This window comes from Arvicanthis niloticus, chromosome 7, assembly GCF_011762505.2.
Source record: "Arvicanthis niloticus isolate mArvNil1 chromosome 7, mArvNil1.pat.X, whole genome shotgun sequence".
In the NCBI taxonomy this organism is placed as follows: Eukaryota; Metazoa; Chordata; class Mammalia; order Rodentia; family Muridae; genus Arvicanthis; species Arvicanthis niloticus.
Window position 1 is genome coordinate 11,382,867 of NC_047664.1, and position 14,534 is coordinate 11,397,400.

At 44.0% G+C, this 14,534-nt stretch overlaps 1 protein-coding gene across 1 annotated transcript; it reads left to right on the top strand.

Annotated features, from left to right (window-relative positions):
- The first annotated feature begins 747 nt into the window (after positions 1-747).
- On the top strand, positions 748-13,702 carry Gcm1 (glial cells missing transcription factor 1). The gene is made up of 6 exons (XM_034508144.2): positions 748-859; positions 2,564-2,752; positions 8,234-8,486; positions 9,740-9,852; positions 10,820-10,948; positions 12,695-13,702. The coding sequence occupies exons 2-6, from the start codon at positions 2,678-2,680 to the stop codon at positions 13,433-13,435; spliced, it is 1,311 nt and encodes a 436-aa protein (XP_034364035.1). The 5' UTR covers positions 748-859; positions 2,564-2,677; the 3' UTR covers positions 13,436-13,702.
- Positions 13,703-14,534: the final 832 nt, after the last annotated feature.

Sequence of the window (14,534 nt, forward strand, 5' to 3'; positions counted from 1 at the left end):
TACCATAAAAATGAGAAGTCATGTGTTTCAGAATTTATTGGAAGGTATCGGATGGGTATGTCGGATGGGACAGATGGATCTGTGCTGGGAGGGTTGTGGGGGGGTTGCTGTTTAGTTCAGGCTGGCCTTGAACTTGCAGAGACACTCCCTGACATTACAGCCCTGCCCTACTGCCCTGAGCTACACAGAATTTCTTGATGTCTGGCTTCAGCAGACTACCTGGAATTCAGCAGAGGAGCTGAGCTCATCTGGTGTCCTGAGGATATCTCTAGAGAGAACGCTGGAGGATGTCTTGAAGAAGTACGTTCGTTGTAAGGACTGATACACTTAGAATTAGGGATGACTTTCGGTGTTTCTGGTTTAGGACTGTTAGCTGTCTAAAAACTATCTCAGCCATTTCCTTGGCTTGCACTGCCGTGTGTCTCCCTGGCTGCCTTCTCGATCACACAGGCAGGATAAAAACATCTACTGTAAAACAGTGGCTCTTGGATTCAACCTATAAAACTATCAGGGGGGAAAAAATCTGTATTTCTTTTCATTTTTTTTTCCCAACATCCTTTTAAGTTAGATGTCCTCTTAGCATAAAGGAGAGGAAAGTTCAGAAGCACACCATAGAATATTCATTACATGGCTAGCACCCCAGAGGAGCTGGGCTGCTCTTACCTGTCCCGGGCTGAAAGCATCTTGATTTTGATTGGACAGTTGCCAGAGTCATTAGCATAGTGTACCCTGACCTGGAGGAAGGAGCAGCGGCCACTTAGAAATGAACAGAACTTGCAGGACTTGAGCCAGAGCTGACACTTGCATGACACCTGCACAAGAAGCTGCACAAGAAGGAAGGACTCGGGAGCACTGAAGGGTAAGTTGCATGGCCACGGCCACAGCCTGTACACTGCTTTATTTGTTCTAATTCATGGTCTGTAAAAATGATGAAAGCTAGTGTTCAGCTTTGGTCACGACTCTCAAAGAAAAGGAAGTCTTCACAAAATCAGACCTTTTATTTTAATCCTGGGGAAAGATTGAGTTTACTTACTGACAGGATAAAGCAGTTTTCCACCCAATGTCTTGTTCTTCATGTTTTAGGGAAATACTAAATTAATCCTCACTCACTTCGTGAAAGTACACGTCAGAGAAAAGTCTGTTTAAAGTTTTAAAAATTACTGTACTTATTGGGAGTAAAATTTTTATTCCTCTGCTCTTAATTTAAAATCAAGTATCTAGCCTGGGCTAAGGACAGGATTTTTAGGATTTGGCGATATAAATCTTGTTTTTCAACTTAAAAAAAAAAAAAAAAAAAAAAAAAGCTGTTCCATTTTATGTAAAGTGCGTCGTGGGTCATACCCATTCTAATCGCAAGTTTGGGCTGGCAGAGTTACGGTTGCGGCGGCGACTTTAATATTCACTACCTCTCTGCTTGTCATGTAAGCTGTCTCTGAATTGGGGTGGCAACCATTTTTTTTTTCCCCAGCAGCTCAATAATTTTTTCCTAAACATAGAGATTTACTTAGAAGTTACAGACGAGGAGCCGTGGTAGTGCCTCCGATGGTTCAGCGCAAGCCCGAGCGTCCATCCTTAGCGCCACGAACACCTCAGCCCGGAAACAAAACTAAGACAGAGAAGAGACACTCTCGAACATTAGTCTTGAATGACAGTGTTTGCGGAGAGGAAGGGACTTCATGGTTTCGGGGGCAGGGGGTTGTTACTACAGAGCCCTAGCTAATCTTGGAAAGGTGACGAACAGTACATGGGCTTTATCTGTGAACATGTTAGTTAACCTAAAGGGCATAGATCCTAGGCTAGCTGTGTCTCTTTATGTAAATGTACACAACTGATGTAGAAATAGGTGGCTCTGGGTAATAATGGCTCCCAAGGCTCTCATGATGAAGTCTAGCAATAAAGATGGGAATAAACCTGAGGATAAAAGTAGAGACCAGGGGATTGGAACCCCAGACGTGCCTACTGGAGCAAGTGCTAGTGGGGTCTGCAGTTCGTTTTTTCATTAGCAGTTGGTACTTGCAAAAATGTCAGTGAAATTGCTATTTCTGGCAGGCAGGTGATAAATGGATTTTTTTTTTTCTGTACTGTTTTACTTTGTTGTGTCTTCTTTTTTTAAACATTTATTAATGTATGTGAGTGCACACACACACACAGAGGTCAGAGGACAGCTTATGGGTTTTCTCCTTCTATCATTTGGGTTCCAGGGCTTGAATTCAGATCTTCAGGCTTAGTAGCAAGCACCTTTACCTCCTAAGCCCCACCTCCCTCTTTTGAGATAGTCTCACATTTTTTTTTTTTTTTTTTTTTTTTTTTGTTTTGTTTTGTTTTGTTTTGTTTTTTTGGTTTTTCGAGACAGGGTTTCTCTGTATAGCCTTGGCTGTCCTGGAACTCACTCGGTAGACCAGGCTGGCCTCGAACTCAGAAGATAGTCTCACATTGTAATTTAGGCTGGCCCTGAACTCGTGGCGATCTTCCTGCCTCTGTTTCTAGGGTATGAAGTCACCACATCTGGCTTCGAGTTTTTAGTCTCTTAAATCATCTGTGTTATTATCATTTATTTACTTAGCTTTCAAAAACAAGCCCTTCAGCTGCTTTTGTGGACAGAGTTCTGAGACTGGGAGTGCTCTAGACATCTCCGTCAATTTGAGTAGAGAGGGGCCTGTGTTGAGCCGACCTTATCATGGAACTGGACGGCTTTGATCCTGAAGACAAAGAGATACTGAGCTGGGACATCAACGACACGAAACTGCCTCAGGTATGTGCTTGCAGGACTGCCCCAGCAAGTGGCTGTGAAGCCTGACGCTTAAGGCCCCCGGGCTCTAAAAGAGAATCTGTCAGATCCTAGCTTAACAACTTCAGAGCTTCAACCGTACAGCTAACTGAGATATTTCAAGGGGAGACATAAGGCCTAGGGTTTGACATCCCAAGAACAGACAGAGCCAAAGAAAGCATTGCTTCCTCCCTTTCAAAGCTGGCCCACTCAGTTCACACACTCAGTACCTGCCAGCGGACTGACTCCTCATAAGGCATAAGACCCCATAGCGCCTTCTCGACCGTAGTACTTTTAACAGTTAACCCTGACACTGGACTCTCTGAATAGTGGGGCCCTTTGAGGTCACAGGCTGCTCTTTCTTGAGGGACTTACAGAACTACCATCTGTGGGCTCATTGTCTGGTCCCTACTCTACCCAGGAGTGTTTCACTTGTCACACTGTCTTTGGGCCCTATGCAAATAGCTGTGGTATATGCGCATGCGCAAGAAAGCGGGCGTGTGGGGAGAGGAAAAAGTCTTACTCAGCAGCCCAAGCTGGCCTTAAATCCCCAAAGGAACTCAACCTTGCTTTGAACTCACAATCCTCTTGTTTCTGCCTCCCAAGTGCTGGAATCACATGCCCAACTAGCAAATAACCTCTGAACTCTAATTTGATGGAAAGCATTAAGACCAAGTTTCTGTGTCTATCACTCCTGTCTCGTCCTCTCTTCCTGGGGTCTAAAGATACTTTTACTGGACATCCGACTATGACTAGTAAGCCTGGAGTCTACTAGTACCAGATACTGAGACAGTTGATCCTCCAGTCTGTCCTGGGCAGGGCAGAGGGGTTGAGGACTCTAGTATCAGCTCATTGGTAATGAGCTCACTGGTAACTTTCTGGGTTCTCATGGTAATGGACACTCTTTTCTGTTTCTCTCTGGTTTCCTTCAATTTCTCCTTGAGTTCTTTGGTGGGTGTGAGAAAGCTGGAAGACAGGAAAATCCACCCATTCGTCACCAAGCCAGGCAAACATCCACTTTCAGGACCTGTGTGGGAAGTTGCTGTTGACTTGTACTGCAATTGCTGCAGCTGTCTTAGGAAAGCCTTAGAGTAAACTTTAATCACTACTGGCTCAGTGGTCCATAGTTCTCCCTATTTTTAATTTCATGCTTGCACCGTCCCCCTCCAGAATGTGAGCTGGTGATAATATTGAGAGCTGAGGTCAGCAGATATGAAGGAGCTTGTAAATGGAGGGCGGGGGGCAGAGCTGCCATGTGTACTGACATACATTTTTCCAGGCGTGGTGGTGCATGCCTATAATACTCCCACTTAGGAAACAGAGAAAGGGAGTGACCACAAGGCTGGCCTTAAAAAGAAAATGAAAACACTCACACACACACACACACACACACACACACACACACACACGCACACATTTTCCTAGTCAAAGGATCATATCATCATATCCCTCATCAGCTCCCTGGAAGGAGGCTCAAGGCCCAAAAGCTCCCATTCCAACATGAGTTTCCAGACTCCAAGGCATTCCTGCATCCTTAGGCCACCACACAGAAAAATCCACCCCGTCAACATGTACACTTTTGCTCTCGAAATAGACCCTTTGCAATTAGGGAGCAGGTAAAGGGTTGTTTACAGAGAAGCTCTCCGGCTGGCAAGACTCAGGAAGATAAACTAAAAACAGAAATATCCTTTAGTACAGTCATTCCTCAAGTGGAAAGTAGCAGGGTTACTCTGGACAGCAATTTTTGATGCAAAGACATTTGTTGACTCCTGAAGATGGTTAGAATTTCGTCCACCTATAGGCAACCCAGAAGAGGCAAATTCACTCCAAAAAACGTTACCCCTAGGGTCAAAATGACAGTATATTTTGTTTGCTTTGTTGTTACTGGGTTTTACTATGTGACCTTGGCTGGCCTAGAACTTGCTATGTAGACAGGATGGCCTTGAACTCTTAAGAGATCTGCCTGCCTCTTCTTACTGAGTGATAGGATTAAAGGTGTGCGTCATCAAACCTGACTTACATTTTTGTTTTGTTTTTAGTAAGTAACATCTTATCTTTTACCAGATTTGCTTAAAATGTCTGAAAAGCTGGGTATAGTGTGGTATTCTTGTGATTCTAGCAGAAGGCCAGCCTTAGCTACACTGTGGTTCTATCACTCAGACTAGACGAGCCCTCGTTTGGTTTGTGAGTATGTTTGATGTCCTTGTTCTATTTGGAGATACTTCATGTAAAGTATTAATAAACTAGCTATGCTGGAAGGTAATTGCTCTATATAAGAGTAGACTATTCTAAGAATGAAAATTAATTTTAATGTAATAACATGATGTAAAATTTGTTTTTTTTTTCTTTTCTTCTTTTTCTTTTTGAGATGGTCTCACACAGTGTAGTCCAGGCTGGCATTGGTATAAAAGCCATCCTTATGGCTCAGCCACCCCGACACTAGAATTACAGACAAAACCCACACTTCCTAGCTCATTCTGTGAATGCTTTGATACCTAATTTGAGAATTCGATTTTATTAGTTTTGTATAACAGTAACATGTAATTTTATGATAGTCTATTAAAACTACAAATAACTAATTAAATTAAAATGAAGGTCATATAAAGAGTGCCCTGTATTTTCATATAGTTTAAAGGGTACTGATTGAATAAATTATAGGATTAAATTATGCAGAGAAGTCATAGAAATATCAATTACATTCCTAATGATGCTACCCAGGAGATATAAAAATACAAATTTGTTATATGTGACATGTTGGAAAACTTAAGGGTGTCCCCTTTCAATTATAAACTTCTTAACCAAGAGCCAAAACAAAGAGTTACTCATGAAAAGTTAGAAATTAAAGTAAACATAGTATCTAAAAAGAAGAAAGTGTTTTATGAAAAGTTAGAAATTAAATTATGGAAGGTTCTAAAAGGAAGGGACCATTTCCTGGGACTTGCTAGCAAGGTTTAGAAGCAGCGTTCTTGATTTTAAAACTACGTGTTCAGTGGCAAATTACCAGGGCTTTCAGAACTGCCTTCCTCTTGCTTCTTTGGTTCTTGGACATTTGAACATCTGGACCCACCACCCCGCCCACTTTAATGTAAAAAGTTGCCAAAGATTCCACTTAACGTCCAGGCAAACGACAGAGTAAATAAGCAACAACCAGGAGAAGAGTTTCATGTATTCACGGCTTCACATGTTCACGTCTCCCATTGGGAGATTCCTCGCACTACGTAACTAATGGAACTACAAAACTAGGGTTGCAGGGGAATAGCCTCAAAGATGTTGAGAAGCACTTCCTCTTATACATCCATGAAGGCTTTGCTTTAGTCAGAACATCAGAGGGACTCTCACCATACACTTCACCCCTCCTGGCTCATGGGATTTGTAGTTCTGACCAGCTAGGGTGGGAGTGGATGGTGGGACTCTCTTATAGAAATCTATGCTTTCCTCTAAATGTCTGCCCTTGTCTCTCCTATCTTGATACCTGTATGTCACATTAGAATAATACAAATCCACCAATCCTTTATAGTTCAAACAATTCAAGGTAAGCATACATTTTAGTGTTTTAATTGTATTTTAAGTATCTCGAAGATAGCCTACTTGCAGCTGGAGGGATAACTCTGAGGCTAGGAGTGCTTGCTGCTCTTGCAGAGGACTGGAGTTCCGTTTCCAGCACCCACACTGGCCACCTGCACTCACGGGCACATACATTCCTCCCTCCACACAAACACACAATCGTGAAATAAAATAAGTAAAGCAAAGCAAAAAATATTCTGCTATGCTCTCCTTTGAGAGAAAGCTGGAGACTAACGATTAGAATTTCAATGAACAGAAAGAAGAGAGAGAAGGTAGATGTTGAGGTTATACAGAGATTCTCACGTGGACACTGAACAATACGAGGCCACAGTGGCCAGGATGCCCAGTAGGAGTGGGAATGATGGAAGCACATTCTCCCTGGCTGCGCCTTCTGGTGGGGAAGGCCTGCTGGTTGACTGCTGGGCTGCAGGGGTGCCTCCAGCAACACGCTCCTTCTAGGTGGAAGTCTAACCGAGGGAATGCTCATCCATCCTGACACGGATGTTTGCCTTCACACATTCCTGGGCTTTGCTAACTAATGTCCTGTGTTGTGCATTCTTGTTGGGAAAGCAAAGGATTAGTACCTTAATTTTTTTTTTTCCTCCTGGTTTTTCCAGAATCTTCTACCATGACCTTTGAGAATCTTCTAAATGAAAACTGTTCATATTTCATATCAGGTCTCTGAGAGTCATGATGATGGTTCTAAGATGGTTCTCATCCTAAGAGCTAGGCATCAGGCCACCTGAAGCATTTGCCACCATTGTAGAGTCTAGGAATATGAACCACACCCAGTGACTTCATTTATTTACAGCCTATAGCTTGCTAGGTGCTATGTGGCAAGCATTTTACATTCATAATATTTAATCCTCAGAATTGAAGTAGAAAAGTCTCTTCACTCCTAGTTCACACGTGCACAAACAGAATAGGAAACAAAGTTAACATATGCCCTGAGGACCTCTTCATGGTACGATTTTTGGTGGTTCAAAACTTAACGTGAAATTTGTTTTCATAACTGCTTTGACAGTGCATGAGTAGCCACCAGGACACAGTACACTGTTAACCAGCCTCTAGAGCTGTCTCTTTTGCTGAATTGGATCTCCAGGCTGACTGAACCACTGCTCTGTTCTTGCACAACCCAGATGCACACATGCAGGGAATAGGGTAGTACCGGGCATCTAATTGCACAGACTCATCCTGAGTCCTCTGCACGCCTGAGCGGTAGAAAAAAACAAGGAAATGGTCCACAGAGGAAAAAGTGTGCTTCCAGACCTCTTTGAACCAGAGCTCTGCATTACCCATCTCTGGGGACTTTGTGCTACCTAATATTAAGCAGTGTGGTATGAGATATCACCTTGCTGTGCTTTTCGTAGTTATTATGTAAGCGCATGGTGAGATTACTTCACTCAACAATTCTTGCTGAGAAAAGGCCATTACTGTTATCACCACAGGCTGCAGGAACAGCAGACTTCCAAAGGGCTAAATTCTATCTCGTCTTAGTGTAGTGACCAGAGCTTGATAGACACAGCAGACACCTTGTCGCTAGTGTGCTGCTGGTGGCTCACACCTTTCACAGGGGTCATCAGAAAATGCAAGTATTTACATTATAATTCATAACAGAGGCAAAATTAATCCATGAAGTAGAAATGAAAATAGCTTTATGGTTGGGGGTGAGGGGGCATCACCGTAACGTGAGAACTGTTTTAAAGAGTTGCAGCATCATGACTTGAGAAGCATTTGCGCCCACAGATGCCACCACTGGGATTAAATTCAGTTAAGGCTTTACCAAAGGCCTTTTGCTCGGTCCCTGTGGCCGGGATATCTCTCACATCTATCAACTCTACAGAGGTAGAGCAGTAGGTACTCTGCGTGAAACTGTAACAAAAATCTTTGTGTTTCTGTCAGAATGTGAAAAGGACTGACTGGTTCCAGGAGTGGCCAGACTCCTACGTGAAACACATCTACAGCTCAGACGACAGGAACGCACAGCGCCACCTGAGCAGCTGGGCGATGCGTAATACCAACAACCACAATTCACGGATCCTCAAGAAATCGTGCCTGGGGGTAGTGGTGTGCAGCAGGGACTGCTCCACAGAGGAAGGCCGCAAGATTTACCTGAGACCCGCCATCTGTGACAAAGCCAGGCAGAAGCAGCAAAGTGAGTGGGGTTTGGGGGCAGCAGCCAGGGAGACTGAGAGTCTGCTTAGATGCTCCAGCCAGAACATGTACCAAGAGCCCAGTCAACCCTCCCACTGGAGTTCAGTGGCAGGCAAGGTATTCTGATAGAGAACTCTCTGAGGAGGAGTCGCCTATCCCCTCGCCCGCCCACCCCCATCTCTGTCTTCAAGACTTGTCATGTGCAGAGCGCCCTCATGAATGTCCCCATTGCTTCAGAAAGAGACTGACTCGTGGAAAGTTCAGGAGAAATTAGTTACGACTTGCTGCCTGGCCCTGAGTCGATCCCAGTGAGCCCATTCTTCAGGAGTAGCACAGCAGGACTTAATTTGTAAACTCAGCTTCGTCCATTCAGATTCACGCCCTAACTACCCATGGAAGCCTTTGCTCTTTTTTTTTTTTTTTTTTTTTTTTTTTTATTATACTCATTGGATTGTGAAATAGATGCTTCCAGCTCCCTGCACCTGACTCAGTTTACCCTCCAGTTACCTTTGTTCTTTCCTAGTCATGTGTCTTCAAAATTTCCTCTCTGTCATTTACGACTTGGTGAAATTTCAGGGGCAATGTTCTCTCTGCTTCAGCCTTGTTACTAATCATAAAACTAAATATGTCTCTATATAAAGAATACTTAATATTTGTAAATAAGTAGGGGAGACTTCTGCTCTACAGAATGCTTTGACCTGTAAAACAATCCCACTTGTCAGACAGCTGTTGACTGTATCCTTGTATGATCCAGCTGGCATTGGTAGACAGAATGCTATAGTCATGGGTAAAACCCAGCAGAAGAAAGTTCCTGCAACTGTGAAGGGTGTCTCTCCACTATCCTGGAATCATGGCTGAAAGCCAGCAGGGCACCCCAGACTCAGAATCAGCCCATGTGGCATAGTCAGTTACATTTCTTTCTTTCTTTCTTTCTGTCTGTCTGTCTGTCTGTCTTCCTTCCTTCCTTCTTTCCTTTTTTTCTTTCTCTCTCTTTCTTTCTCTCTCTTTCTTTCTTTACTACTAATTAATTAATTCTCTTACATTCTGATGGTGAGCCCCTCCCTCCTCTATTCCCAGTCTCACCCTTATAAATCCCTTCTCCCAATCCCCCCTCCCCTTCTCCTCAGAGAAGGGGAAGTCCCCCCCACAGACACCTTGTGTACCAGCCATGCCTAGGACATTCAGTCACAGTAGGTCTAAACTCATCCTCTTCTGTTGAGGCCCAAGAGTTGTTTTTCATTGCTTCTTCTGCAGAGAAAAGCTGTCCTAACTGCAATGGGCCCCTGAAGCTCATTCCTTGTCGAGGTCATGGCGGCTTCCCAGTCACCAACTTCTGGAGGCATGACGGACGCTTCATCTTTTTCCAGGTTGGATTTCAGTTATTTAGTCGGCTTCTCTTTCATGTGGCAGCTGTCTGTCATATTTAACATAAAGGAATTTTATCAGTGGTTTTGGGTACAGGGTACCCACGATACCCTGCCCACCCTCTGGGGGAGCAAATGCCCATATACTCTACTTTACCAGAGGTGAAACACGGGAAACCCAGGAAGGCTGAGTGCCTCCACTCCTGGGGAGGGGTGATGCCTGACTGAGCATGCCTAGACCAGGGCAGATAGCATTCAACCCATAGCCTTCCGCAAACCCCAGCTTGGGTCCCAGTGCTGATTCAGTACTTGCTCTGCACACAAAGACAATTTGATTTCCCCCTCAAAATCCCAGCTTTTGGCAAGATTTGTAAGAAACACTAATGGGGCCTGGATGTAAACAGATGAAGACTGGGCTCTGGTGTCAGACTGTCAGTGGAAGATTGGCAAACCAGCTTCTCAAAGACACGGCCCTGCTCTAAAACATTTGCCAAGCTGTGATGTAGCTGTTCCCACAGAGGCTGAACTCTAGCTACCAGCCACTTAAAAGGCCAGCTCACACAAGTACTAAATGTCTGTGGAAACCCCAGGACCCTACTTACTAAAGGAGATTATCCAAATGGCATCCTTTTTCTAAGCCTCAGGTCCTTATTCTGTAAGCAGGACTGAAAACTAACAGTATGTACGTAAGTGACAATGTAAGGCAGAGATGCAGTGAAAGGGGTGAGCATCACTGACGCACTGTGGGGACACGATAGGAGTCAGAGGCCACATAAGGAAGGGACCTCATAGGACAGGAGGCAGGCAGGAGCACGGGTGGGCTTGGGAAGAGTTTCTGTTGCAGCAGGCAACCTTGCTATAACCCCCAGGGTCACAAGAGAGGACAACCCAGAGAACAAAAGCTACACCTTCTCAAGGGCAATTCAGTTACTAACTTTTGTTTCCTTCTTGCTACTTTGTCTCTCCCAAGTCCAAAGGAGAGCATGATCATCCCAGGCCGGAGACAAAGCTAGAAGCAGAGGCAAGAAGAGCCATGAAGAAAGTGCACATGGCATCCGCCTCCAGCTCCTTACGGATGAGGGGGAGACCAGAAACAAAGGTCAGCTACCCCAGTTATGCTCAAGCTATGGAGCAAGGCTTCACCCTGCAATGGACACAGTAGATGGCCCCAGTCCTTTACTGACTAAGGAAAGCAATCGTTCTGTTCTAGCTGACCCATCTACAAGCAGACATCCAACGGGCAAGCTGAATCTGTGATGTTACTCTTAATTCTTATTCTAATTGAAGCAGGCTTGCAAATACTAGGTATAATCATAGGCTCACCATCCCTACTGCAGGCTTTAAAACAAAAAGCTTGAATTGGTATTTAACTTAGAGTTGCCAGCTCTACATTTTAGTTCAAATAGACTCAGAATTAATCAAAATAATCTTCACAAAATGTTATTGGCCTCATGAGTTTGAAGTTTTGTTTTTGTTTTCAAATTTCCATACATCCTTAGAACAGATTGTTTTCTTAGTGAGTCTAAATAATCAGTTGGTCTAGGGCCATTCTACATTTGTCCAATTTCATCTAAGTCTGTGCTTCTCAACCTTCCTAATGTTGCAACCCTTTAATACAGTTCCTCATGCCGTGGTGACCCCCAACAAGAAAATAATTTCATTGCTACTTCATAACTGTAATTTTGCTACTGTTATGAATTGTAATGTAGATGTCTGATATTCAGGAAATCAGGAATGTGACCCCTTCAAAAGGGTCATGGCCCACAGGTTGAGAACCACTGATCTAACTAATTAGACAGTTGTTAAGCTGGATGATATTTAATGTGGTACCAGCTCTTGGGACATTGAGCTATACCAACACATAGGATCCAGAGTTCGAAGCTAGCCTGGGCTATAGAGTGAAACTGGTTTTTGTTTGTTTGTTTTGCTTTTTGTAGTTTTTGAAAATAATGGCCACCCAGTGGTGGAAGGAACTTTGAGGAAACCCATTGCCTGGTGGCCTCATGATATCAGTTTGTCTGTTTGATGTAATGTTAATTCCCGTAAAGCTCTAAGTATACCTTGTCTAGAAGAAATTGTGATTTAGTCCATCGCAAGGAAGCTTGAGCTCCCAGATCTCCGGGACTGGTCCTCATCAATCATCTCAGCCACTCTCCTTGTGCAGAACCTTTCTCTCCTCCCCCCGCCCCCCAGACTATCCTCTCGTGAGGGGATAAGCTTACGTAAAGAGTAATATAACAGCTACCTAGTAGCTCTTTCTCCTATGACTAACTGTGGAATAACATAGTTACTCCATCTATATCAAGAAATTGAAGTTGACCAGTTTATGTTGTATTCTGTGCAGTTTCCATGAGCTCAAAGAAAAATCTCTAAAGGAGAAAAACAAACACAACAATACCCTGGTCTCTCACACTAAAAACTAGAATAGTCCAGGTCAGGGAGAAGGAAACGTGAGAGGCAGAAATGGGGTTGAGGCAGAAATGTGAGTTGTACCAGGATTAGTACAAATCTTTGAAGCTACAGGGTTTGTCTGTTTTTCTTAAATAGCTTCTTATAAATGCCTCAAAAAGACAGGTATTGATGTCTGAGCATGAGGTATATTAAACACCCAGTGTGTCCACAGAGTGCATCAAGCTCTTTACAGATTAGAAAGTTGTTCTATTCTGTACATTGGAATAGGAAGGAGCCAGGCTCTCCTCTCAGGAGAGGCTGAGCCTGTGCTTTAAGTATGCAAGGAATGAGGGCAGTCTTATTGAGGGATATTTGCGGAATAACTCAGGGGTGCCTGGGGTAGCCATGTGGATTTGCTTAACTTATTAACACGGGTGTTCATTTCCCTTTCTAGGCTCTTCCAGGTGAAATCCCAAGTCAGGGAAGTTTACCTTTAACTTGGTCATTCCAGGAAGGCGTCCAACTGCCCAGCAGTTACAGCGCACCTTTAATAGCTAACACCTCCCAGCAGAACTCCCTGAATGATTGCCTGTCCTTCCCCAAGAGTTACGATTTGGGGGAAACCACTGAGCCGGAAGATCCAACTTCCACCTTAGACTCCACAAAGCTCTCTGAGAGATACAAATTCTCCAGCAGTAGGATCTACAGCAGTGAAGACCAGTTTCAGCCTCCTGTCCCTGGGGTGTACGGAGATTATGATGACCTGCAAGCTTGGAATAAAAATGCTGCCTTAGGGAGAAGTCCTACCGATGACACCTACTATCCATCCTACCCTCTGCCTGTGACCAGCTGGCCCTATGACTACTTTCCCTCTCAGAATTCTTTGGAGCACCTTCCCCAACAGGTTCCATCAGAACCACCTGCAGCCCAACCCAACAGTCATCCCTCGTGGCCCAATCCCGGAGGTGAGCCTTACGAAGAGAAAGTGCCTGTGGATTTCAACAGCTATGTGCCTTCCCTCACGTACCACTCACCTCAGCAGGACCCCTTTCTGCTTACCTATGGCTCTCATTCTCAGCAGCAATATGCAGTGCCTGGCAAGAGCAACAAGTGGAATTTTGACGAAGAGATGGCATGCGTGGGCTTGGATCACTTCAACAACGAGATGCTCCTGAACCTCTGCTCTTTGAGATAACTCAAAGCTCCCCATCCCCTTCTCCCAGTTGTGATTTGTTAAAGGGCTTGGCAGGATTATTTTAGAAGATAGGTTTCAAGGCATAGCCTGAGAGGAATGTCAGGATCAACTGTAACAGACAGTAGACAAGGCCAGTGTGTTTATCCTTAGTAAGGAATAGAAAGTCACCATGCCAGGTGTAATGCACACGCTTCAAATCCCAGCACTCGGGAGACAGAGGCAGTTGGATCTTTGTGAGTTCAAGGCCAGTCTAGTCTACATAGTGAGTTTCAGGAGAGCTAGGACTGTGTAGAAAGACCCTGTCTCAACACCTACCCCCACCAAAATAAAAAAAGAAGAAGAAGAAGAAAAGAAAGAAGATAAAGAAAAAGGGAAAGGAAAAAAAGAAAAGAAATTTTTTTAAAAAGCACTTGGTTTAGGAGCAAAATGGTCTCTGATGCCTCTGTTCAAGTGCTAACTCAGCCCCTCAGCAGGGCTGTCTGGAGGGTCTTATTGTGGCTTATGCCTGTTGATTTAGTATTTCATCTATACCTTTTTGGGAGCTGAAAATGAAGGAACAGAAAGAAGACAGAAGGGTTGTGGACATGTGAAGTTGAATACTTTACCAAAGAAGTGTTTAATACTTTGTTTAGTTTTATTTTTTTTAAATGGGTTTCTAGATCTGTGACTTGTAAAAACAAGAGGCCCGACCTTTTCCTATTTATAAAGAACAGAAAACAAACAGACACAGGATGAGAGTGGGATCCACCGCTCCTTCTTCTCCTCCTGAGTGACTTCCCCTTCCACAAGGGCTAAGATGATGTTCTATTCATTTTTATCCCTTATGGTGTCTCCATGTCAGATTCGTCTGTGAGAACTTGTTTAAAAGTCTCTGTGAAGGGCTGGAGGTGTAGCTCAATGATTGACAGTGTGCTTAAGATGTTGAAGGCCCTGGATTCAATCCTCAGCAACAAAGTTCAACATCAAAGTTTTGTTGGGTACAGCAATGCACACCTGTAATCCCAGAACTCAGGAGGCTGAGGCAGACAGATTGTGAGTTCGAGGTCAGCCCAGGGGACGTAGTGCAACCCTTTCCCAAACAAACTTAGAATATTCTTTG